This window comes from Urocitellus parryii, chromosome 10, assembly GCF_045843805.1.
Source record: "Urocitellus parryii isolate mUroPar1 chromosome 10, mUroPar1.hap1, whole genome shotgun sequence".
NCBI lineage: Eukaryota > Metazoa > Chordata > Mammalia > Rodentia > Sciuridae > Urocitellus > Urocitellus parryii.
In genome coordinates this window covers 84,355,415-84,381,607 of record NC_135540.1, presented here as the reverse complement: position 1 = coordinate 84,381,607, position 26,193 = coordinate 84,355,415, and the positions used below count along the sequence as shown (strand labels likewise).

At 37.1% G+C, this 26,193-nt stretch overlaps 2 protein-coding genes across 3 annotated transcripts in view; one reads left to right on the top strand and one right to left on the bottom strand.

Annotated features, from left to right (window-relative positions):
- The window catches only part of Ccni (cyclin I), a 28,063-nt gene extending 17,600 nt beyond the window's left edge, over positions 1–10,463 (bottom strand). Inside the window, exons 1-2 of one of the 2 annotated variants that reach the window (XM_026403162.2) lie at positions 9,916–10,003; positions 2,405–2,561 (exon numbers count right to left, since the gene is read on the bottom strand). In XM_026403162.2, coding sequence (XP_026258947.1) covers positions 2,405–2,518 — 114 coding nt within the window. In that variant the 5' untranslated portion in view covers positions 2,519–2,561; positions 9,916–10,003. Of the gene's footprint in view, positions 1–2,404; positions 2,562–9,915 lie in introns of both variants that reach the window. The other variant, XM_026403163.2, reaches the window with a different exon arrangement.
- Positions 10,464–10,502: 39 nt separating this feature from the next.
- Ccng2 (cyclin G2) overlaps positions 10,503–26,193 on the top strand; it is a 66,079-nt gene continuing 50,388 nt past the window's right edge. Inside the window, exon 1 of the mRNA XM_026403165.2 lies at positions 10,503–10,772. The gene's annotated coding sequence lies outside the window, so the exon portion shown is untranslated. The remainder of the gene's footprint in view (positions 10,773–26,193) is intronic.

The window sequence follows — 26,193 nt, the reverse complement described above, 5'->3', positions numbered from 1 at the left end:
GAGACCCCATCTCTAAATAAAATATAAAAGAGGGCTGGGGATGTGGCTCAGTGGTTAAGCACCCCTTGCTTCAATCCTCAGTATCACGAAAAAAAAGAAAATGATACCATATGTAAATATTCCTACCACAGAAGAGACTCATTCAAGTCAATTAATCTTCAATTTGCAAAATGACAAATAAGAAATAGTAAATGCAGAACATATTTCTTCAGCTTGTAGGAAATAAAAGAAAAAGATTACAATTTCATTAACCTTTTGAGTGAACAATAACACAAAAGGGTCTTAGATATTTGTCATTTATTCATTCACCCATGCATATTACAAATTTCTTGCTATTCTATATCCCAAGCACCATGCTAGATACTAGGATTAAAAAGATGTATAACACATCTTATATAATCAACTTTTGAAATGAATACTCTTAATAGTTATTTGCTTAAAAATAACTGATATAATAATTTTATGATATAAGTATAAAAATCTCTCAAAGACATACAGCCAATAGTAATTATGAATTTAGGTGGCTATTTCCCAAGAGGCTTCCAATATTGGGTTACCTGAGTTCCTCACTTGAACTCCTTATAAATATTGATAGATTTTTTTTCCTTTAATTTTTATTGTTGGTTGTTCAAAACATTACATAGTTCTTGACATATCATATTTCACACCTTGATTCAAGTGGGTTATGAACTCCCATTTTTACCCCGTATACAGATTGCAGCATCGCATCAGTTACACATCCAGTTTTACATATTGCTATACTAGTGTCTGTTGTATTCTGCTGCCTATCCTATCCTCTACTATTCCCCATCCCCTCCCCTCCCATCTTCTCTCTCTACCCCATCTACAATAATTCATTTCTCCCCCTTGTTTTTTTTTTCTTTCCCCTTTCCCCTCACTTCCTCTTGTATGTAATTTTGTATAACCATGAGGGTCTCCTTCCATTTCCATGCAATTTCCCTTCTCTTTCCTTTTCCCTCCCACCTCTCACCCCTGTTTAATGTTAATCATCTTCTCATGCTCTTCCTCCCAACTCTGTTCTTAGTTACTCTCTTTATATCAAAGAAAACATTTGGCATTTGTTTTTTAGGGATTGGCTAGCTTCACTTAGCATAACCTGTTCTAATGCCATCCATTTCCCTGCAAATTCTATGATTTTGTCATTTTTTTAATGCAGAGTAGTACTCCATTGTGTATAAATGCCACATTTTTTTTATCCATTCGTTTATTGAAGGGCATCTAGGTTGGTTCCACAGTCTTGCTGTCGTGAATTGTGCTGCTATGAACATCGATGTAGCAGTGTCCCTGTAGCATGCTCTTTTTAGGTCTTTAGGGAATAGACCGAAAGGGGGAATAGCTGGGTCAAATGGTGGTTCCATTCCCAGCTTTCCAAGAAATCTCCATACTGCTTTCCAAATTGGCTGCACCAATTTGCAGTCCCACCAGGATTGTACAAGTGTACCCTTTTCCCCACAATCTCGCCAGCATTTGTTGTTGTTTGACTTCATAATGGCTGCCAATCTTACTGGAGTGAGATGGTATTTTAGGGTGGTTTTGATTTGCATTTCTCTGACTGCTAGAGATGGTGAGCATTTCTTCATGTACTTATTGATTGATTGTATGTCCTCCTCTGAGAAGGGTCTGTTCAGGTCCTTGGCCCATTTGTTGATTGCGTTATTTGTTTTCTTATCGTTTAATTTTTTGAGTTCTTTGTATACTCTGGATATTAGGGCTCTATTTGAAGTGTGAGGAGTAAAGATTTGTTCCCAGGATGTAGGCTCCCTATTTACCTCTCTTATTGTTTCTTTTGCTGAGAAAAAACTTTTTAGTTTGAGTAAGTCCCATTTATTGATTCTAGTTATTAATTCTTGTGCTATGGGTGTCCTATTGAGGAATTTGGAGCCCGACCCCACACTATGTAGATCGTAGCCAACTTTTTCTTGCATCAGACGCCATGTCTCCGATTTGATATCAAGCTCCTTGATCCATTTTGAGTTAACTTTTGTGCATGGCGAGAGAAAGGGATTCAGTTTCATTTTGTTGCATATGGATTTCCAGTTTTCCCAGCACCATTTGTTGAAGATGCTATCCTTCCTCCATTTCATGCTTTTAGCCCTTTACTGATAGATTTTTTGGTTCACTAAATATAATGTAATAAATTTTGTTCTACCTGTAAGTCTAACTGTATGCTTAGAAGTAAAGATATCTTACTGTTAATTAAACCATGAAGAAAATGAATGACATAACTATCTTCTTATAGCTGTAACTCAGAAAACAACAGTTTAATTCTTGTTTCAGGAAGAAACAAGTACATACTTATCCAATGCAGTGTCAAGAAATTATTATATATATGCACTAGCGTACTTATCTCTAATAAAACTCATCTAAGCAGAGAAGTCATTACCTGATTTGTAGATATTTTCGGCACATTCACCTTCCACATCTGGGCTTCCCTAGAGATTGCCTTTTCCAATAGGAAAGACAATCTCTGGTTTTCCAAAGATCCTGGAAACTTCATGATATCCTTTGGATCTGCCTGCCACCCAGCTTGATGTAGCTACCTATAAAATCAAATATAAATATTGTTTATTATTTAATTACAGAATAAGTGTAAAATGAATATATATGTTGATACTTATTAAGTAACTCATAAAACAAATTAAGAATGTTATGAGGTCATATAGATTTTACAGCTCTTTTAAATATTAAAATGTTACACTAATAATCAGTTATCTGAAATGTTCTCAATTTCAATCTGAAAGTCAGTTATAGAGAGCAAAAACATGGCCATGTAATTGAGAGCCCAAAAGTGATGATCTAGTTTTTTTTTTTTAAAGAGAACTACAGATCAAAGTTTTGTGACATAAAACTGGATTGAGAAGTTGAAGAATGTGAAAAAAAATCATCTAAATTGGAAAAAATTATATAATAAAGTATAATTAATGCCATAATATTTACATAGCAGTAATAATGAAAATATTGAATACAAATTAACAAAACTTGATAAAATGTTTTGTAGTATGGTATAGGTAATAAGTGTGGATTTTGGGAGATATTAGAATGAGAGTCTTATACATTTCATAGTAGGAAATCTATTAACTTTATCTGAAACTGGATGCCAGCTATGGTGGCACACCCCTGTGATCCCAGCAACTCAAGAGGCTGAGGCAGGAAGACCACAAGTTCAAGGCCAGCCTCAGCAATTTAGCAAAGCTCTGAGCAACTTACACCCTGTCAGAAAATGAAAAGGGCTGGAGATAGAGCTAAGTGGTAAAGTGCCCCTGGATTCAATTCCCAGTGCCAAAACCACAAAAACAACAATATTTAAACTGGCATATCAAAAAACAGTAGCAGGGCAAGTTATCAGAAAACATGATATTAAATAACAGGAGAAACAGGTAAAGGTTGAAAGGAGTTAACCTCCAGAGAATGAGGAAAGGTCAAGAAGACTTTCTGCAGGGATACTTTTCATTATACAAGTCTTGTAATTATTTGACTTTTTAAAAACTATGTACCTGTATCACGTGCTTCAGATTCATATTTTAGAAATCTTTAACATGAGACAAGTTCCAATTTTTTATAAAATTAAAAAGTTCAAACAAAAAGCAAACCTCTTACTTCCACATTCTACATACCCAACTCTAGCTACTATCTGTCATCTTTTATATTAGTCATTTCACACACTCCATTTCCTTGCCACTAAACTTATTACAGACTACCTCCATTTAACTGGATTTTTTCTTTTTTGCTTCTTTAAACTCTCAAGTTTTGGGAAATTTTCTATGATGAGGATGAAGTATTTTCATACTAAGAAAAAAGGAAAAGAAATTATACCTATCCTAAAAGGCTCAATTCAAAGGTTAATTTCTTCCAAGAATTCTATTCTTGATTCTCTAATCAGATGTGATTTCTTTCTCCTTTGAAAGCAGCTTTCCACTATCTCCCAACAAAATTATAAGTTCTTTTGAAGCCACATCTACCAATTATCATCTTTTATACTATGATATAAATATTATACCCACAGCAGAGTACTTTTGAAGAAAGAAGGACTTGACAAATGGTTCTAGTTTCAACCACTGGAGGCAAAAACAAAAGCATACAACAAAACCAAAACAAACATACCCAAATCTAATTTCTCTTTCATAAGTCAATCCTTCAGATGTTGGAAGACTGCTATCATGCTCACTGGCTCATCTTTTTCATAGCTGAAAAACTGTTTAATGATTCCTCACATGACATTTTGGCTCTTCTAAATTAGCACCACTTTTACACTACCAATTCAGATAAAATTTATGATCAACTAAAACTTTTAAGACTTATGCAGGTATACTGTTAGGACAATTCCACCTCTCCCTGCTCCATCTCTGTATGGCTTTTTGGTAATTTGGGGGTTGGGTGGAAGGGAATACATGCTTGTTCAAGACTTAAAAAGGATTTTTTAGTTTTAAGTCATCTTGTTAGATTCAACCCATTGTTGCATTTTGCCAAGATGTTTAAGATTCTAATTTTATTGCTTTGGTGCTTTCCTCAAATCTTCCACAATTTGATGAGCAAGCTCACTATAATTTCATCTAAAGCAGATAGAAGTATTAGCCTTGGAACTGTAGTATAAGCTAGATAACCATCTGTCAAGATATTTTTAAAAGAGACACTAATATTGGATAGAGATTGGACTTCATAAGCTGTAAGATCTCTTCCAAACCCAATTTTAGTCCGTAGTTCATAAACTCTTGTCAAACCTCAAATTTAAGTAATTTTTTCATGCCATTAGCTATACCCAACAGGATGGCTCACCAGGATCTGCCTTTTAAACATACCCCAACAACTAGCTGCCACTAAGGACTTTTCCCTTACAATGCTTGATTTGAAAATTATTTTCAGGAGGTGTAGATGAGGACAGAGAGGGACAGAAACATGTACAGAATAAAACTGGGCTCAAGGAATTCCTAGACTCCGATCTCCTATAGTGAAGGCCTAAGACTTTTAAAAGGTAGATGTTCTAACGACTTTTTTTTTTTTTTTTAAAGAGAGAGTGAGAGAGGGGAGAGAGGGGGGGGAGAGAGAGAGAGAGAGAGAGAGAGAGAGAATTTTTAATATTTATTTTTTAGTTCTCGGCGGACACAACATCTTTGTTGGTATGTGGTGCTGAGGATCGAACTCGGGCCGCACGCATGCCAGGCCAGCTCGCTACCGCTTGAGCCACATCCCCAGCCCTCTAACGACTTTTTAAAAACAATGGAATCTGATCAAAGAAAAAAGTCCCAATCAAAAAACACTTTTGAGATAAGTGAAAATGAAAACATAACATATGAAATCTTATAGGATGCAATGAAAGGAGTGCTCAGAGGGAAATATCTGAAAATTTATACAAAAAAAAAAAAAAGATCTCAAATCAATATAGCCTAACCTCCCACCTTTAGATAATGGAGAAATAAAACCATAGCTAAAGCAATCCAGAAGCAAAGAAATTACATTAGAAGAAATGAATGAAGTAGAGAATATTAAATATAGAGAAATTAATGAAAGTTGGTCCTTTGGTAAAATCAAAATGGCAAACATTTAGCTAGTCTTACCAACAACAACCAAAAAAAAAAAAAAACCCAGAAAAGATAAATCAGAAATAAAAACAGGATATTACTATGTACCCTACCTTACAGAAATAAAAATCATAGAAGAATTTCATCAACAACTATATACAAATACATTAGGACAACTTAGAAGAAATGGACAAATTCTAAGAAACAAACTCTGACTTAAGAGTTGAATAGCCATTAGAAGATAGAAAAGCTACTAAGAAAAAAAAAATCCATGCTCAGATGGCTTCGCTGGCTAATTCTACCAAACATTTACAGAAAAAAAATGCCAATTTTTTTTTAATGAACTCTTCCCCCCAAAATAGAAGAAATTTTCCCAACTCAATTCTATGAAGCCCTGCTACCAAAACAAGATAAGCATAACTAGAAAACTCCACCTGAATAAGATGCATAATTCCTCAACCAAATACCAGCAAACTGAATTCTGTAACATAAAAAGGATTATTATAAACCATAACCAAGAGGGATTTGTCCCACAACCCAAGATTGGCTCAATGATGAGAAATCAATTAACATAATACACCACATTAATAGGGGAAAAATAATATTTCTTTCCTCACACTAGGGAAATGTAACAAAGGGAAAAAAGTTTAAATTTTTTCTTAAAATTTTTAAAAATGGTACATAAAAAAATGTAAGTTTTTTTTTAAAAAAAGGCTAACTGTAGAAATGTTCCAGATTAAATGAAGCTACAGAAAAATAAAAGTGCAATACCTAGCCTGGACTGGATTCTGAACTGAATTTTGTACTGGAGGGAGACAAATGCTATAAGGCTCATTAATGTGTCAAATGACACTAAGTGGAATATGGGCAGTAGATTATACAAAACTGTCTTATCAATTTGAAATCTACTGAAATTAAAAACTGTACTATGGTTTGTCAAGAGAATATCTCTATTCCTAGAAAATACACACTGATCATTTTAGAAGTAAAAAGTCATAATGTATGCAATTTATACATGGGGGGAGATAAAAACAATAAAATGAAAGGGTAACAGGTGAAATCTGAGCAAAAGATGTAAGTTTTAAGTTATTTACAAATACTGTAGAAAAAAGAAAAAAGCACATAACTTATGAAAATACTTAAATTAGTATTTCCTTTTATAATACTATAAGACAGAAATCATGATATGGAGATACCATGGGCTTCATTTTTCATTTTTACTGACAATGTACCAGCCTATTTTAAAATGTGCAAAACAGATTATTTAAGTCACATGAATAATGAATTCTGCTAAGGAATAAAATACACTTAAAATACAATTTTAGTTTTTTTAATAAGAGCTTTATAGTTATATCTTGTTTATATATGCCTATTCTTAGTGCCATGCATAATAGTCTCTAAAAACAAATATAAATTTATATATACACATATGTACACATAAGTTACATATAAATTGTGTACCCCTTACACAAAATGCTTGGGGCCAAAAGTGTTTTGTTTTATTTTTCGATTCTGGATATTTGGATATACGTAATGAATTTGGATGGGGTCCTAGTCAAAACAGGAAATTAATTTTAAATATAGTCTGAAGGTAATCTTATATATTTTTCAGTAATTTCACACATGAAACAAAGTTTCAAGGTATGGAATTTTCCATTTGTGGTCTCAGGTCAGCATGCAACAAAAAATTTTTGGACTTTGAAGCATTTTGCTTTTTCAAACCAGGGCTGTTCAATCCGAATTTGAGTAGATATATTCCACACAAAATTAATTTTGAATTTCACATTCCTCCTCCTCCCATTCTCAACTACTTCTACTATACTGTTCTCCACACTTACAAACAGCCTAATTTCTGAGCTACTAATTCATAAAATGCTTATTGAACAGCAGGAACAATATTACACTCAGGACCACCTACTCTTCTGAGGAAAAGTGCTACACAGTACTGGGTATATAATATAAACAACTTCATTAATGTATAATTATTGTGTTTATGATCACAATACCAACTCTAATCCTGTACTGATGCTGACTCCTGAATCTTAGTTCCTCCTCTGAAGTGTGACAGACTTGACCCCACAGAATTTCACATTCTAATACTCCCTCCTTGACTTTATACAACAGCAGAAACAAACCACAGGTTAATTCCAAAATCTGCTCTTTCCATACACTATTCTTTCAACTAAAAATCATCTTCTCAGGCTTACACTCCTTCATAAATTACTATCAGTCTGTGAATGGTACCCTCTGGAATGGCCCAGCCAGTCGCACCCTGCTTTCCTACATGGGCACTTGGGCACAATTCTACTTCTGCATTTTATTCATTGGTTGGTAGGCTGTCTCCTACCAACCCTTAGTTCCTTGATAACAAAACTCTGAAGTTTAGTACCATAATAAATAATAAGCTTATATTTGTTAGGTGCTTACCAAGTAAAAGCATTGAGGTGTTCACTATTTGGCTAGCTACTGTTCAAAGTATATGCCATATTAACTCATGTAATCCTCATACTTTATGAAGTTGGAATTATTAAATCCATTTTAAAGTTGGACAAGCATGCACAGAATGGTAAATACAGTTCATTTGAAAAGTATTACACAATCAGGGCACAAGCCTGTAATCCCAAAGCGGCCTGCCTGGCCAGGTGATCCCCCGACCCTGCAGATGGTAGGGTCTGATGCAGAATCACAAGTTCAAAGCCAGCCTCAAAAACTAGGTGAGGTTGTGGCTCAGTGGTAGAGCACTTGCCTTGCACATGTGGAGCACTGGGTTCGATCCTCAGCACCACATAAAATAAATAAATAAGTAAAACAAAGGTACTATTGTCCATGTTCAACTAAAATAAGAAAAAAAAAACTGGGTGAAGCCTCAGCAAAGGTGAGGTGTTAAACAACTCAGTGAGACCCTGCCTCTAAATAAAATACAAAATAGGGCTGGAGATGTAGCTCAGTGGTGGAGTACCCCCGAGTTCAATGCCTGGTACCAAAACAAAACTTAAGGAGACCTAAGCAATTCAGCAAGATCCTGTTTCTAGACACCCCCCACCCCCACCCCCACCCCCCGCCAAAAAAAAAAGGCCGTGATGTGGCTCAGTTGGTAAGCACCCCAGGTTTCAATCCCCAGTACCAAAAAATAAAGGAAAGAAAATGCAATCAAAATAAAATACATACAATCTTGCTTCCAATCTTGACCAAGATATTAAAGAGTTCCACAGAAACCTACTAGAACGTCACACTACCACATACAATATTTACCTGTTAACTACAGTTCACGTCTATTATACCTTCCCAACCTATGTTGATTCTAATAGTCTATCCTTACATTCAGTATTTAACTTTTCCTGGTCCAGGGACTGGCATTATTTTCTCATTATTCTAGTCCTAGTTTAACTAATTTAAACCCTGTCCATTCTTTCTTAGTTAGTCTGTTCCTTTCTACCACAAATGACCTGGAAAAACTAGAAGCAGATAAGACTCCTACTAATCTTTTCAACAAATTCATTTTCGGGATGGAGTCGTTAGAGCCTAAGATTCAGACTAAACTCTGGCTAACGGTTTCTCGCTGTTATCTAAAGGGAAGCAAATCTTGTGGAGTCTCAGTTTTTCTCATCTGTAAAATGAGTCTCCTATCACCTGGGTGGAGTCTTTGTGAGAATGAACAACAAACAGTGCCTGTTGGATAACTCTCATCTACAAATGCTGGTGTAACACTGAGTGGCAGAAGACAATTGAAATCGTTTAACCTGACAAAGAAAGACCTTCAGTCTGAATCCATCCTACTTGACAGGTTATGCTTTCACTATTTTGCTTCCTAATTCTCAATTTTTGCCGAAATGGTCTGCAATGGGACTCCCTTCCTCGGTAGAGGGCCTTTGGCCCTCTTCTCCAAATTTGGTACTTTTAACCTCTAGTTCAGGGTGCAACTCAATTCTCACCTCTACGGGTTCCCCCACCGGCCCAAACCTGGGTAACGCTTCCCTCTCGCAAATTTGCGTCCTGGCAGTCCTCCCCACTGACTCGGCTCTGAAACCCATGTTATCTAGGGGCAGTTGAGAAAAGATCCGTCGAGTGTGGAGGTGGGGGTGTGTCCCCTTTGTGTAATGATACAGATGTGCGGAGCCTGGAACTCATACTAAAAAGTTACTTGCTAACTGAAAAATAGGCCCGAAAGGGAACCCCGCTCATTGTTTCAAAACCCAGGAGGTACCGGGATACTTCGGGGAGAGAGCGAGGGGTCGTCCCTAGGTTCCTCCAGAGGGGGACCGTGCTTGGCAGCTCGGACGAGTAGCGTGCCGCCGGGCGCCTCCACTCGGGCAGCAGGGGCGTAGCGCGCGGGCGGCGGTCACCGACACGCGTCGAGCCCCCCGCCCCCGCCCCTCACCTTCTCCTCCTCTTCCTCCTCCTCCTCCTCCCCGGCAGAGCTGTAGGCCTCAAAGTGGTGACGCGGGGTCATCCGCAGGCCCGTTACCACCTCATTTTCCTCTCGCGCAGCGGCGGGGGCGCGCAGGACTAGGACCGGGCCGACAGAGGAGGGAGAAGAGAAGGAACCCGGCGGGGTTGGGGGGGCGCGGTAGCTGGCGCTCGAGCGGGACGCACGGCTGCGGCCAGGAGGTCGGTCAGCGAATTAGTTCCATGACCACCCCGGACCTGAGGCCGCCACCGCCGGTCCCGCTCCTCCAACCGCCGCCGCTGGTGCCTGGGTGAGGAGGGGGCTCCCTCTCGCCATAGGGCGGCGGGGGCCGGGGAGAGGCGGGGGGTGAGACCGGCTCTGCCCCTGCCCGGGGGAAGCGCCTCCGAGGGGAAATGGTGAAAGGGGGGGAAGGGGAAAAAGAAAAGAAAAGAAAAGAAAGGGGAAAGGGGGAAAAAATAAGAAAAAGCGAGACAGAGGCGCTGCCGCGTCCGCTCGCGGGGAAGGCTGGGGAGGGAGGGGAAGACAGGAAGAAGTGCCGGCTGCCTCAGCTCCGCCTACGCGGACTGATTCCTTGCCTGCCCGCTCCTTGTAAACAACACTGGATTAGTTGCTCACCCTCCCCCTGTTTCCTTTCCACCGCTTTTTCTGTCCAACCAACACGAAGAGAAGTTTGCCCAAAAGTTAGACTATTATAGAAGGACTGAAGAAGTCGTTGACACTTGGGTGGAAGAAGGGAGGACATTTTCCGTGGGTTAAGATGAGCTGAAAGCCCGCGGACTCGTTTTCTTTGAAGGTGCGGAAGGGTCTCTCCTGAACCTCACGATGACGTAAGTGCCCTCTTGGCTAGCTGAAGAGGCGTGTGGTGGCCGGAGAGTACGCTGCGCATGCGCTCCTGGGAAGAAAGAAGCAGCTGAGCGCTCGCCTGGGGGCAGGGTTGTCTGGTCTGCTCTTCTGCCAACCTATAGCCACCTGGTTTTTTCCAACCTAGCTTATCTCCAACACAGAAGGATTTATACATAAGGGGCTGGGGATCTGTTGAGTAAAAATCTTGAATTCTTGTTGACTTCGCAAAAAACGTCTTCTTTATCGTTGGCGTGTAAAAGAATTTGTAGTTTGTTTTCCTCCCCTGCTGCCACATCCTGTCAGTGAAGGGGGTTTATGAAGAGCTTTAGAAATCAGAAAATGGGGTTGTGGGGGGGTACATCATCGGTGCTTAAGGCTTCATTTAAAGCATTAAATTGTACTGCTAATGGCTAGGAGCCTGCTTGGTAGTGTGCCAAGAGAATTCTATCCATTTAACCAACATGTCTGAGTTTTTCAGCGTTATTAGTAGGTTCTTAAGGGGTGGATGACGTAAATGCGTCTTACTCCAAATGATAATTTTTGCCTATCTTTTAATTGTTTTAATTATTAAAAGACTGTATAGTCTTAACAGAATTCTTTGGAAGAGAGAAGAAAACCTTAAACTCAACCATTTATAAATATAACCTCATTGGGGTTTTCCATCTTTGTCTTCCATATGCCTGTTATAACAATAAAAAAAAAAAAGGTCATACAGCATTGAGTTTATTCAGCAGATGAGCAATGTTGAAGTAACCAAGAAAGAAATAGCTTCTGTCTTCAAGGAGTTTACAGTCCAAGCAGAGGTAGCCGTTGAGCTAATTATCAATACCTAAAATTACCCAATGCATTCATTTGTTTATTTGTGCCTTCCCCTCCCTAGAATATAAGATCACAGATAAAAGAAACCATACAAGATTCCTGCTATCAGGTACATGTAAAAGACTCAATATTTGATTACTGAGTGAATAAACAGTTAACCAGTATCAAAAAGTATTAAAGTGGAAAACTGCAGGCTGCTATGGAAACAGTTACCACTAGCCTAGTTTGGAGTATCAGAGGTTTCTCTGGTGAAGGGACATTTAAAATGAGATTTGAAACCACCGCCGGGCAAAAAAGTGGGCAAAGAATGAGATGGGTGGAGGAAGTAACATGTGCCAAGGTTCTAAAGCTGACACTATGAAAAGTCCCGGGAAACTAGTGTGGCAGGCCCTCAGAGAATTGAGGGGCAGAGCCCAGGCCATATAGGAAGGCAGGGGACAGATCCATAAGATAGTATGGATTGAGAAACCCCATGGGAATCCTTGGAAGGATTTCACCTAGGTTATCTTCTGTCTTGTTTTTTCCCTTCATGTAGCCTTTTTCTGTATTAAGTGTTCTTCATTTTACATAGCCAACGTTTAAGCATAAAAGTAGTATAATTCCATTGTTGGGCCAAAAAATATTGCTTATTTTCACTTTTGTAAGAATAATAGGTGCTAGAAGTGTATCTCAATGATAGTGTGCTTTCCTAGTATGTGCAAGGGTTTGGATTCAATCCCCTGGGGGTGGGGGGATCTATTCCTAGGTGTATGTACACTCAAAAAAAAAAAAATGAAAATATCTATCCACTCAAGAAATACTCAAATGTTCACAGAGCATTACTCATAGTCGGCAAAAAGCAAAACACTCAAATGTCTGTCTTCATAGTTTGAATATGGTTTGTCCTTATGCTGATGCTATGTCCCCTATGTGTGTTGTGAGATGTGAAGTCTTAAAGAGGGATTCATGTCTTTAATCACTGGACAGGTCAGATCTCATGAGAATGGATTAATTCTTGAAAGAATAAGTTGTTGAAAGATGAGTTCATTTTCCTTGGTTCCCTTGCTTGATGCCTTTCTTGCCATGTGATCTCTTCTACCCTTCCACATGTACCCACTTCCCCTTCCACCACCAGGAAGCCCTCTTTAGAAGCCAAGCAAATGCCAGCACCTTACTCTTGGACTCCCAGAACTTCGAGCCCAAAGAAACCAATCACTCTCTCTCTCTCTCTCTCATCCATAAACCACCCAGTCTCAGTTATTTTACTATAACAGAAAACTAAGACAGCTATCAACTGATGAACCTACAAGTCAAATGTAGTAAATTTGTACAATAGAATATTACTTAGCCTTAAAAAGAAAGTTCTCCTATGTGCTATGGATGATCTTTGAAACCAGCTACAGGAAAGAAGCCAATCACAAAAGGTCACATATTATATGCTTCTCTTTGTATGAATTTCCAGAATACGCAAACCTGTAAGGACAGAAAGTGGTTGCTTAGGCTGGCGACAGACAAGGGTTTAGGGGATGATAGCTAATGGATATTGGGTTGGTTTTTGAGGTGAAGAAAATGTGTTGAAATTGATTGTGGTGATGTTTGCTCTAAATGTATTAAAAACCATTGAATTGTACACTTTAAATTGATGAATTATGAATTATGTAAAATATATTTGTAAAATTATGTAAATATATATAAATATATTTTGTAAATTATGTAAAATATATATCAGTAAAGCTATTACTGAAAAAATGAAGAAAAAAATTTCCCTTAACATCTTTTTCTCATAATCTCTTCTGGGTTATTCCTGGGTCCTATGGTATCTGCACTTCTATGGCTTTTAATGAATATGAATTTACAAAATTGTTTGTCATAAGAATTGAACCAATTAAAATGTAACCAGGATTATTTTAGAGCAACCACTTCATTATATATTTATTCTTTTTGTAGTTCAGGTTAATTAAAACCATCTTGCTGTCTGTAAGATTGCCAATGACAATTTAATTCACGATACTATAAATATAATTACAAGTAGTTAATAGATAGGTAAGGAGCTAGTTCTAATTGTCTAAAAAACAAATGGACATTCTTTTTCTTCACTACTCATTTATAAAAACTATTGGGTTAAAATTTTATAAATAACTGTAATTTTCTTATAATGAATTATAGTTGTAAAAATGCAAAGTTATGATATCCCCTGAGAAAATAAAGCATATAAGAAGACATTAATATATATATTGATAAGGAATTTATATTTTTAGGGATGTTTACCTTTTATCCTAAATTCTAAGATTAGATTTCCATTCTACATGGCATTTGAGAATCATAATAACCTAACACATGCAGATGACAATCTACCAGGCATCATACCAAGCACTTTTATCATAAGCTCTCATTTTTTTTAATCCCCACAGTACTTTTCTATAATAGTATTTTTATTGTCCCCGTGTTTGAGAAGATCAAGAGGTAAAGTAAATCCCCAAGGTTGGCCACACAGCTTAGAAAGGCATAGCCAGGATTCAAACCCTGTTTGACTGACTCCCGGGCATGGTATGCTATTAACCACTACTCTTTTCTGGCTTGGCCTGTAGATATTTTTGGCTAGCATTAAATTTTAGAATGAAGATACTCAACCTATGGTTATTTTTGGCTTGTCTTTAATCCTAGAACAAATTTTAAAAAAAAAAACAATTCAGTGAGCAGTTGTTATTTGTGTTACTAAAGAGCTGATTTTTTTTTTTTTGGAGGAGTTATTAAAATTCTTAGACTTGCTTTATTTCATGACTGAAATAGCAAATCTTAAAATAAAAGCATGCCTTGCTTCAAATGCAGAGTAGTAAAGTAAAGAAGCACCTGAGAAATTGTGCTCTTTTAATAAAGGGTCTGTCCTGGAATGCAAAATAGTGAAAAGTCTACAGGTTTCAGAAGTCTAGAACTGGGGAAGAGAACCAAATGGTTCGACACAAAGTGGTTTGTAATCCTTAATTTTTCAAGAAATACAATTAGAAGTGTACTACTTACAATTTTATGAGTAAAGAAGGCAAGACTATTTAATTTTTGCCTATTTAATATTTAGGCAGAAATTTCCAGTTTGTTTTCCTGAATGAACCTTTTGGGTAATATTTCCACCAGACAATTTATGAAGTACTATCTTGTAGGAAAAATATCAAAGCCTACAGAACAAGGGAAATGGTTTACTATCTTTATAATCACTTATCTTTAGCATCTGCCTACATTTAAAGATTCTGTTAATAGCTTCCAAAATATTTGTTTTCGTTCATTTCTACAGAGATGGAAACTTCCCAAACCAATTTCCCAACTTCCCAAACCTCTCTTGATTATGTCATCAAGAGAGCAGGGAATCCCCATTCACCAAATAATGTAAGACCTCCTAATCAACATGAAGAAGGACTCAAAAGCATGTCAAAAATCAACCTGCTTTTTATATTTCAGATAACTTTGGATGTAAAATGACTTTCAGTTTCTCATATTTAGGTACTTACTTTAAAAGACTTCACCAGAAGGGACGATTGATTTCCTGCTTTATCAAGAGGAGCCAGGAAATCAAATAACAACCACCTATTTGTATTGGTATCTCAAAAGTCTTCAGTAGAAATATTTTATTTATGTATTTTGGTTGGGAGAAAAATACATCACTAAAATAATGTATTTTACTCTTTTAAAGACTTTATGGAATTTTGAACCACTACATTTAATAAATTCAGTAAAAATTATTTTTGTATATTTTATAAAAGCAAACTACCAAGACCTTTTCTTTCCCATTATGCATTTATGGGGGAGAGGTGTGGAGAAGGGTTTAAATCTTCCAAAGTTTAATTTTGGTCTCATAACAACATAGTTTACTGTACCCCTCCTTTTATTTAAATTGAGAATCAAATTATCCATAAGCAAGGTTTCCAAGGCTCATTCTAAAAAAACAAAACACACACCTAAGCTACTTTTATTTAGCAAATATTTATATCCAAATTGCATACTAGGTCAGGTACTGTAAGGGATTCTAAGGTGACCAAAATATGGCTTTGCTTGTAAGAAACAATCATCCTTTAATTCAGCAACATTTACTAGCTACTCAGCTTCTCTATAACTTGACCTCATTTTCCTCACCTGTAAAATGGTAGTAGTAATAATGTATGCCCTAAAGTTTTATGTGGACTAACCGGGATAATATTTTCAAAAGGCTTAGAACAATGTATGACACATGGGAAACGTTAATTTTTAGCTTAACTGTTATAAGAGGTCTTTGTTTGCCAGGTTTGAGTCTGATTTTTTTTTTCCACTTAGTACAGTTAACATGGCTCACTCTTAAGCAACTCACAGCCTTGGAAGGGAGACAAATACATGAGCGTTGTTAATATGACTTAAGTATTGTAGTAGTGATAGTATGAAATGCTATGGAGCAACAGAAAAGAGAAAGTCTATGTGTTAGTAAAGACTCTCATAAATTTGGGTTGACTGCAATATTAGTTATTTACTGTGTAATCAATTCCTCAAAACTTAGTTGTAGCCAGACGCAGTGGTGCACGCCTGTAATCCCAGTGGCTCTGGAGGCTGAGACAGGAGAATTGCCAGTTCAAAGCCAGCCTCAGCAAAGGTGAGGTGCTAAGCAACTGAATAAGACCTTGTCTCTAAATAAAATATAAAATAGGGCTGGGGATGTGGCACAGTGGTCAAGTGCCCTGAGTCCAATCCGCAGTACCAAACAAACAAAAAAACTTAGTTGTATAAATGAACAAATATTTATTATCTCAGTTTTTGAAGCTCAAGAACTGGTTGGTGAGTATCGTAGTTGGGTGGTTCTGGCTCAGAGTCTTTCATGAGGTTATAATGAAATTGTTGGCTGGGCCAAAGTCATGAGGCAGCTGGAAAATCTGCTTCAAAATTTATTGGCTATTGGCTGGAGACTTCAGTTCCTCACCACTGGGCCTTTCCCTAGGATGCCCAAGACCAGACAACTGATTCCTCTGTTACATAGCTGTAACCGAGGGTGAACATAGCTGTAGGGACACAGAGACAGAATTAGAAGCTATAGTCATTTTATAACTCTACCTGGGAAGTTATGAATTATCACTGACATATTCTATTCATCTGAAGCAACCCAGTCTATATTGAAGGGGAAAGGAATTAAACTTGAGGGGAAGAATATTAAAGAATTTATGGATATATTTTAAAAACCACAGTGGGTATGGAAGGAAAATGAGGTCTATGTCTAATTATAGAGGGTGGCCATAAGATAAAAAATAGAGATTTAAGATTTCTTAGCATGTAATTGAGCATAGATAGAGAATCAAGGGTATTATTATTATTCACATTTTAAAGAGGAAATGGAGACTTAGAGAGATAAAGTAGATTTCCCATTTACTGTATACGTTGGAAAAGTTAGGTCCTGAACCTATATTTCTGATTATAGAATTGCTGATCTTATCACTAACTATACTAGGATTCTCCCCCAAAATTGAACCAATGTGTGTCTGTGTGTGTCTGTGTCTGTCTGTGTGTATGTATAAGGAAGTGGGGAGTTGTTGTGGATTTTTAAGGAATTGGTTTACATGATTGTAGAGTCTTGGTAAGTCCAAAATCTATAGTGTAGGCTGCAAACTGGTGACCCAGGAAGAATTGCAGTTTGAACCCACTGACAGTCTTGCCAGAAGAATTCTTTTTTGCTCAGGGAAAGTCAGTCTGTTCTGTTAGTCTTTAACTGATTAAATGGTACATCCATATGAAGGGTAATCTTGAAGGGTAATCTGCTTTACTCAAAGTACACTAATTTTAATGTTGATCCTATTTAAAGACAAGCCTTCACAGAAACATCCAGATAATAGTTGACCAAATATCTGGCATTATGACCCAGTCAAGTCAATACATACTATTAACTATCATACTACCCTATATAACAGTGATGATTTGGAGTTCAGATTATAGAGGGCCTTGAATGCTAAGCTGTTTGTTGAATTTAAGTTTTGTTTTTCTTTTTGTTTTAATGCAGTGCTGGGGATTGAACCCAGTGCCTTGTGCATGTTGGGCAAGTGGTCTACCACTGAGCTACAATCCAGCCCCTATTTTTGTTGGATTTATACAAAATTAACCAGTCACTCTTGCTAAGAGACATGATCTAGAACACTTAATATTGGTGGGAAATAGGAGAGTCCCATAGAATATTCTTAATTCTTTTAGGGAACATATCTTAGAATATTTCTCTGGTGTGCTTTATCTGTTAAAGAGATTTGTCATTAGAAAACAGGATTTTCTATTAATATATTTTTGTCTTTTCAATACTAAAAACATGTGGACCATAAAGGAAAAGTGATTAGCTTTTTTCATAAATTTATTTATTTCAAAATATATGAATATTTAACAATTTCATTTCAAAATATTTTTCACTATTATTTATTCTCTCCTGTTTAGACCTTTTTCTCTTAAGCATTTATTTCTCTTTGATATCTTATTTCAAGGCTTCCTTTTAGCCATGCTTCTACCAGAGGGAAATGTGAAATTAGGAAGGAAGAGAGAAAGTAGGTAGAAACTTAAAGAGCCCAGTTTATAAACAACTGGGTTGATGATTCAGAAGGTATAAATGTTGTTCAAGCTATGATTTTTTTCAGAATATGCATTAAATAAAAGCTGTTGAACTGTGTTGCTTTGTGCGTAACAGAGCAAGAAACCTTAGTATTTTTCTTGGAGACTCAGAATTTGTTTTGGGCCATTCCAGTCTGGGTCCCCAGATAATTGGGGAAGCTAGAGAGTATTGTTAGGCTACCCAAAAGTGATCTGGAGTTTAAGCCAGTGGGTAGACCCTGATAGGAAAGAGCTGAAAATAAAATCTAGAAAACCAGTATAGCAAATGGTACCATATGCTGGGAACCAGTATAACAAACTGGAAAGGAAAAATACTGGATTGCAGAAAAATGGGACCTGAGACCATCTGGTAAAGCATAAAACGAGGGTTGGGAGCTGGTTCTGTGGATATTATAAACCATATTCAACTTTCCCTCTAGAGAGCAGTGTACAGTTTGTGAATTTCAAACTACTAGATGATTTGGGGAGTCTATTACATGAGGGGATTTTGTGGGTAGGTGAAGACATCAAAGCCATTCAAGGGAGACACAAGTTTTCTAAAAAAGGACAATTTAATTCCTCAGTGCTACTGTCTGTCCCCACCCCCCACCCCCATTGCCATATTGATAATCCTACAAATTCAAGTGTGATTTCCATCTTTAGCACAGTTGGAAAAGGCTTCATAACGAGCATAAAGGGAAAAATAAAAGTTTTATCAAAACCATTTTTTAAAATTTCCAGACATAATAACACAAATATTATGTCATTGATATAGAGGAGATTTTGATACTTTATCTTTCTCTAATAAGATTATTCTTCAACCATCTTGGAAAAAAGTCTTTCCTATTATTTTACTCTGTCAGAATATGTGAGGTATTTTATAAATTCTGTAAGTAATTCATTCCAAAGGAATATTTTCCTTTTAATTGTGTTAAGAAAGATATTCCTAACCTGTTATTCATCTAAACTGTATGATAACAGAATTTAAGAATCAAAGGTATAACCATACCAAATAACTATTTGGAATAATCAATGTTAACGGCTAATTTTTACTTAAATCTTATTTATATTAATAACCACTTGCATTTTAAGGGGAAAAATAGATATATTCCAGAATTTACTACTGTAAAAGATAATTTTCATTCCAGAATCTAAAATGCCTTCTGAACACCTGAGGATAAGTTTGGGTAAGGAAAGAAATATGGTGAGAGTAATCAATTTTTATGGGGCAGTGACTCTAATATTCTATGGGATCTTCTACTCTTCCCCAAATGCCAGATATTCTCTATGTGCCCTTTAGAGAAGGGGCACTGATCCATTTTTATAGGTCCACTGAAACTTGGCCTCCTGACTGCTACCAGAAATATACAATGTACATATAAGTAGGTGATGAATATTTAAAAACTGATTTGAATGCCAAGTCACTTTTTTTTTCACTAAGAGAATCATTGAATAGAACTTGGAACAGACTTCCTTTGACAGCTACACCCACGTACATTATGATATGTGCACCACATCTCTTGCTATGGATGGTTTTAGTTAAGGTCAAAGAAACTGGATCTTGACTGTCTTAGTGCAAAAAAGACTATGTTAGTAATAGTATTGTTTTTATATTTCTGCATAGTATATTAGCCTTTAAACTCAATTACTGTCTTGGTGCCTAAAAGTGAGCAAAGGCAGGAATTTATTCCGAGTTCTCATTAGTCACTCACTGAATTAAAATTGAATTTATAAAAATGATAATGTCACATAGCACATGTTGACTTTTTGCTGAACATTAAACAAAAGAACAAGATAAAATGTAATTTCCTAAGCTGACAAATCCAATATCCTTTATCATAATATTAAAATTATCCCTAATGTTAGGAGTTTAATTAGAGTAAAGGCCAACATTAGAAAAGATTTTTCAAATAATTTGTGACTCAACTAATCTTCTGTGAGTCAAAAAAAATATTTTTTAGTTGTAGTCGAACACAATACCTTTATTTTTATGTGGTGCTGAGGATCAAACCAGTGCCTCACATGTGCTAGGCAAGCACTCTACCACTGAGCCACAACCTCAGCCCCTGTATTGTTTTGTTGTTGTTCTTTTTAGATCTACATGACCGTAGAGTGTATTTTGACATATTATACATACATGGAATATTCTTGTGGTTGTATATGATGTAGAGTTACATTGGTCACATATTCATATGAACATAGGAAAGTTATATCTGATTCATTCTACTATTTTTCCTATTCCCATTCCTCCTCCCTTCCTTTGATTCCCCTTTGTCTAATCCAGTGACCTTCTAGTCTTCCCTCCCCCACCACTGTGTGTTAGTATCCGCATATTGGAGAGAACATTCGGCCTTTGGTTTTTTGGGATTGGCTTATTTCACTTAGCACAATCGTCTCCAATTCCATCCATTTACTGGCAAATGCATAATTTCATTCTTCTTTATGGCTGAGTAATATTCCATTGTGTATATATACTACATTTTCTTTATCCATTCATCTGTTGAAGGGCACCTAGGTTGGTTTCATAGCTTAGCTATTGTGAATTGAGCTGCTATAAGCACTGATGTGGCTTTGTCCTTTGGGTATATACTGGGGAGTGGGATAGTTGGGTGAAATGGTGGTTCCATTGCAAGTTTTCTAAGGAATTGTCATACTGCTTTCCAGATTGGTTGCTCCGATTTGCAGTACCACCAGCAATGAATGATTGAACCTTTTCCCCCATATCCTCACCAACATTTATTGTTACTGGTATTCTTGATGATTGCAGAAAATATCATCCAGTCAGGGCAATCAGTTAATATCCCCTTTGTCCACAGTAACTTGAGGGAATGCATCTCAGGAAGTTTTCACAACATAGGAGTTTCTGGCACTGAGTCCTACTTGCATAGATGCTAGCACTCAACCTTTAGTCCTCCCAGCACTAAATGTCCCACTTTCTGTGGCAGATCTTAGAAGAGTTGACTCTATCTTTTTGATAGCCATTAGAAGAATTCCAGCTCATTGCTGTATGCTTGAAAACAGACCAACTGTGGGTTTTTTATCCTCTCTTTAGATTTGTCCTGATTTTGGCATGACCTTGGAGGTCACTACCTCTTAGTTTGTACCTATCACTAATCAGGGTTCCTATTGACCTTGAGGGCAACATCTGTGTGTTGTGCTATGTAAAGGGGAAGAGTAATGAACTGGTATCCCCTCTGCCAGTGTTACAATCCTTTCAATGAACTTCTAAACACAGTTGCCTTTGTTTCTATATTTATAGAGCTCAGTATTAAATCCTTTGTTAATATTTTTCCTTATGTTTCTTAGCTCTTAGGCTATCATTGACTTCAGTGGTACTAATTAACCCCTGTAAATGTCTGGACAATTAACTCAAAGTGGGTTCCTTACCCACTTCAGGTTACCCCAAAGAAATCAGGGGGCAGCCCTGTCCCTCCCCTGTACCCTCTTAACAGAGACTACTATGAATTCCAAAGCATATTCTCTTTCTCTGTCTCTGCCTGCTAGAGCCTCTCCTAGCCTGCTACAGTTTGCTGTACTTTCTAGATTATGTAGGTAAACATGTCCCATGTAGATGTAGCTTTTATTTTTTTATTTTTGGGGTGCTGGAGATTGAACTCAAGGGTACTCCACTACTGGGCCATATCCCCAGCCCTATTTTGTATGTTATTTAGATACAGTGTCTCACTGAGTTGCTTAGTGCCTCACTTTTGCTGAGGCACTGGCTTTGAACTCATGATCTTCCTGCCTCAGCCTCCCAAGCCACTCGGATTACAGACATGTGCCACTGCACCTGGTATAGCTTTTATTTTTTAAGAGGTAAATTCACTTTATGTAAACAAATTAGAAACACAAAATTCCATCAAGCAAATAAAACATTTTATCATTTAATGTGACTAGTTAAGAAAAAGGTAAGGACAAAGCATTGTATGCAAAGATTATGCTTGAAATCAGTATCATTTTATTTTCTAATTTTACTTATCAGAAACTTTTACTTTTTAGAGTAAATTAGATTTTTATGATCTGCTATGTGCTTATTTTCCCCCCTCAAGCCTGTCTTCTGAGCAGGAACTACTGAGAAACTGCGGGGAGGAGATATTTCCTGAGATAAAGTATCCTGGTGGGAGCAACATCATTTCGTGTTCTACTTGCCAATAAGTTGATGAAATTTTGCCTTTTCAGTAGAATCCTCATGTCTTTGACTTCCAAGATGAGGCTCTTATCAACTTTTTAAAAGTGAAATTTAGGTAGCTTTCAACTACTTTTTTTTAAGATCCAAAGTGCAAAAATTCTCTAGGGCATTTCTTCATTTAAACACAGCATGGGACAGTGTGTGGTTCAGACTCATGCTAATATCAGTCAATTCTACAAGCCACATTTGCTGGTGAAAGCTGAACTTGTTTGAACCTAACTGATTCATTAAAGAAATATTCAAATATTTGTTGAGCATCAGCTGTGTACAAAGTCTTGGGCTGATTTAAAGTATCAAGCTGTCTGTGAAACCAGGAGATAATGCTGTAAACACTAATATGCCTGTTGGTAAATATATATGATCACACATTTAAGGGAAAATTGTGAACACAACATATATTGTGCAACAACATTAGAAATTTCTATATTCATCTAGAAGGAAATCACACATGAAGTCATTCTTAACTCAGAGGACATTTTTTTTTTGTCTTCCAATGTTGGCTTGGATTTGTGCTTAATATTCTCCAGAATTCAACCAGTCCAGATGGAAAGGAAGCAAATGCTCCAGGGCCAATCTACCATTATCCAATGATCTGCTATGAAACATTCCTGATACAAGTAGAATCAAATACTTCCTACTGCTTTTCTAGTAGCTTTGCTATTGACTGAATGTGCACGTCTCTCAAATTCACGTTGAAGCCTAATCCCTAAGGCAATAATATTTGGAAGTGGGATCTCAGGGAGTAATTATGACAAGAGGGAAGACCCCTCATGAATGATATTAGTGACTAGAAGGAGATGATCTCTTGGTCATGTGAGAATATAGCAAGAAGACTGCTAACTATAAGCCAAGAAGAAACTTGAGCAGACATGTGATTTTGTATGTCCTTGGTCTTAGATTTCCCAGCCTCCTACATTGTGAGAAATGAATGTTTGTTGTTCAAGCTACCCAGTCTATGGTAATTTTGTTACAGCAGTCTGAACTTAGTACTATTAACTAGGATTTCAGCCTTTATGTTTTATTATTTGCATATTAGCAATCAGTGTGTTAAGGTCATTAATTCACTTTAGGCTTAGCATTTCTAGAGACTCAAATGATTTCTTCCCTAAGGGAAACATCAAAACACCATCATTACCAAGAAACTCTGTCTTGGCAACTATTTTGTGTGCTTATCCTTATTTCCCCTTTCATTGAATCTACTTAAAATGGTACCTCTTCTCACAAGTTCCCACTTTCCAAAGACTTCTTAAGCACTTTCCTTTATTCTAAGATCCTGTTGAGGTCTAGTGTATCTCACCTTCTAGGTCTTTATATCTGTTTCCTAAAGTGGTTTGAATTGCATAGTGTGTGTGCATACATATATATTCTAAAAATGAAATTTAGACAAATTTTATCATTTAACATCTAGCTTTCATTAATGATTCATGACCGGCACAGCATCTCATGAGAAAAGAAAGGTGCTCCCCCAAGCTGAGCAGATGAGGTGGTTTTCCTGGGTAGAAAAAGGCTTAAGAAAGCAGAAAAGGGAACAGAAAGCAGATTGGTTATTACCATCTCTTTCCTAATAGGGTTAAAACAGAGGGGACTTCCTTATTATGCTGGCTCAGGTAAATTTGACCCCTTTTGATTGGTTACTGTGAACCCATGTTTTTTTTTAAACATTTGAAATTTCAGTTTGATTAGGTGGGCTCCTAAAGTAAATGACTTCATTCTGGTTTGGTCTTGTCAATTGGGGCCAACTGTAGGAGCTCAATACAAAACAGTGAACTCATAAGTTTTATTTAATAATTATGCACACATACATTTTGTAAAAGTATAAACTTTGGCTAATTTGTGAGTTAAGAATGTTTTTCTTGAGGGAATTAATTATCACATTAATATTATTAAAATGCACAAAGTTTAAAACATACAAATATGAAGAAATGATCTACTTATTCATTTATAATAGGAAAAAAAAACAGTTGATGGAGTTTATTAAGTTGTTGAGCTAATTTGATAGCCAAAGTTATAGCAGTCAAGCAGAACCTCTGTGAAATTCTTTTTTACATATTAAAACTCTCCTGAGTAGGGGTTTTTATAGCTTCAGGAAAATGCTAAGTAAATTTAGGGGACTTCCAGAGATAGCAAAGTGAAGTGGGGAAAACCAAAGACTTAACATTTTTCTGATAATTGGAGCCCAAAATCTTGTTCGTAGGCTGCACAATTTCTATTCCATGGACTGTTTCCTTCTGAGTGTCCAGGTTTCCCTGTACCTTGAAATTTAAGGGCAGAGTTTTCACTTTAGGGTTGTGAATAAGAAATTAGATTCTAAGTGGTAGGAGAGGTGTAAGTTAGCCAAGGGTACAGAGTGCTCTGGAACTGAGATTTCTTGGGACATAAATCATGTTTATTTTAGACATAAAACTTTCTAGCTCCAAGTGAAAAAAGAAAATATTTCTTACTTATAAAGTATATCAGTCTTTGCCAGAATGTTAGAAAACAACCCAGTCATACAAACCCTAAGGCTCTGAGGCATGTTTGCAAAGTTTCCCTTCTTTAACTGCTATAGATGCCTGCCTGGCTCCATGCCAAGCCCAGGTTCTCAGTTCTGGTATTGAGCGTAAGGGAAAAAGCCCATCTACAGCACTGGCTGAATTCTCTAGTGAATCTGTCTACCTGCTCCAGGTAAGTCAGTTTGTCCCAAGGGAACCCTTGGGACACAAAAAGCATATTGTGTGCTGTGAATGCAGCCCTGTTACAGGACTGCCTGAGGATCTGTCATTAGACAAAACCATAGCATTCTGCTTCCTGGAAAGGTTCCTGCAAAAATTTCAAAGCTGTAACATGATTTACAACCTTATTAATTTCAGTTGCAGACTTGAGCACATACAGATGGTCTATTTAAACTCCTAATAAATTTATGCTATACCAGGTGGGGTTGTATTCATTTGTGCAGTTACATTTTACCATAGTATTGTAAAGTTAAATTCTAGGCTTTCAAAATAATTTCAAATGTGGTGGCAATTCTTGCAGAGAATCTTTTGAAAAGTACCTATACATTTGCCACTACTGCTTTAAAATATGGTTTCCAGTGGAGTTTGAGGCCCTGAATCTAGAATAATCCGACTTGTCTTCTGAGGTATAGAAAATGAAGCATGAGGCAGCTTTCATACAGAGCAGGGTTTCTTGGCCTCGGCACTCCTGCTTGAGGCTGAATAATTCCTTGCTGAAGAGGTTGTCTTGTGCATTGAAGAGTCTTTTCTAGGCCTCAAGCTTACTATATTGCAGTTGCCTGGGCAGTGGTCAGCAACCATTTTATTGTTTCCTCCCTCAACAGGTGAGCTGATCGCTGCCCCAGTTCCTCAAATGGACTGGCCCCATCCCATTTTCCCTTTTGAACTCTAATAATTTCCAACTTCTGAATCTGGAGCTCTGAGCAAGCCTGGAGCTTCAACCCACTCACCTCATAACATTTCTACTTTCTATTCTACTCTGTAAGTACCCTATATCCTAATGAATTTATTTTGTGTTATTTGTTTCCTCTCTGATGTCTCTTCCCAATTCAGTAAATGACAATTAATTTCATTCTTCCAGTTGCTCAGATCAGGAAACTTCGCATCACCTTTTTGTTTTGTTTGTTTGTTTTGGGGGGGAGGCAGTTGTAGATGGACAGCATGCCTTTATTTTATTTGTTTATTTTTATGTGGTGCTAAGGATCAAACCCAGTGCCTCACACATGCTAGGCAAGAGCTCTGCTCCTGAGCCACAGCCTCAGCCCATTGGCATCAACTTTGACTCCTTTTTCTTACATCCTGTGTCATTCAGCATCTTGGTGATGTATAGATAGCACACTATAGGGGGTATCTGAG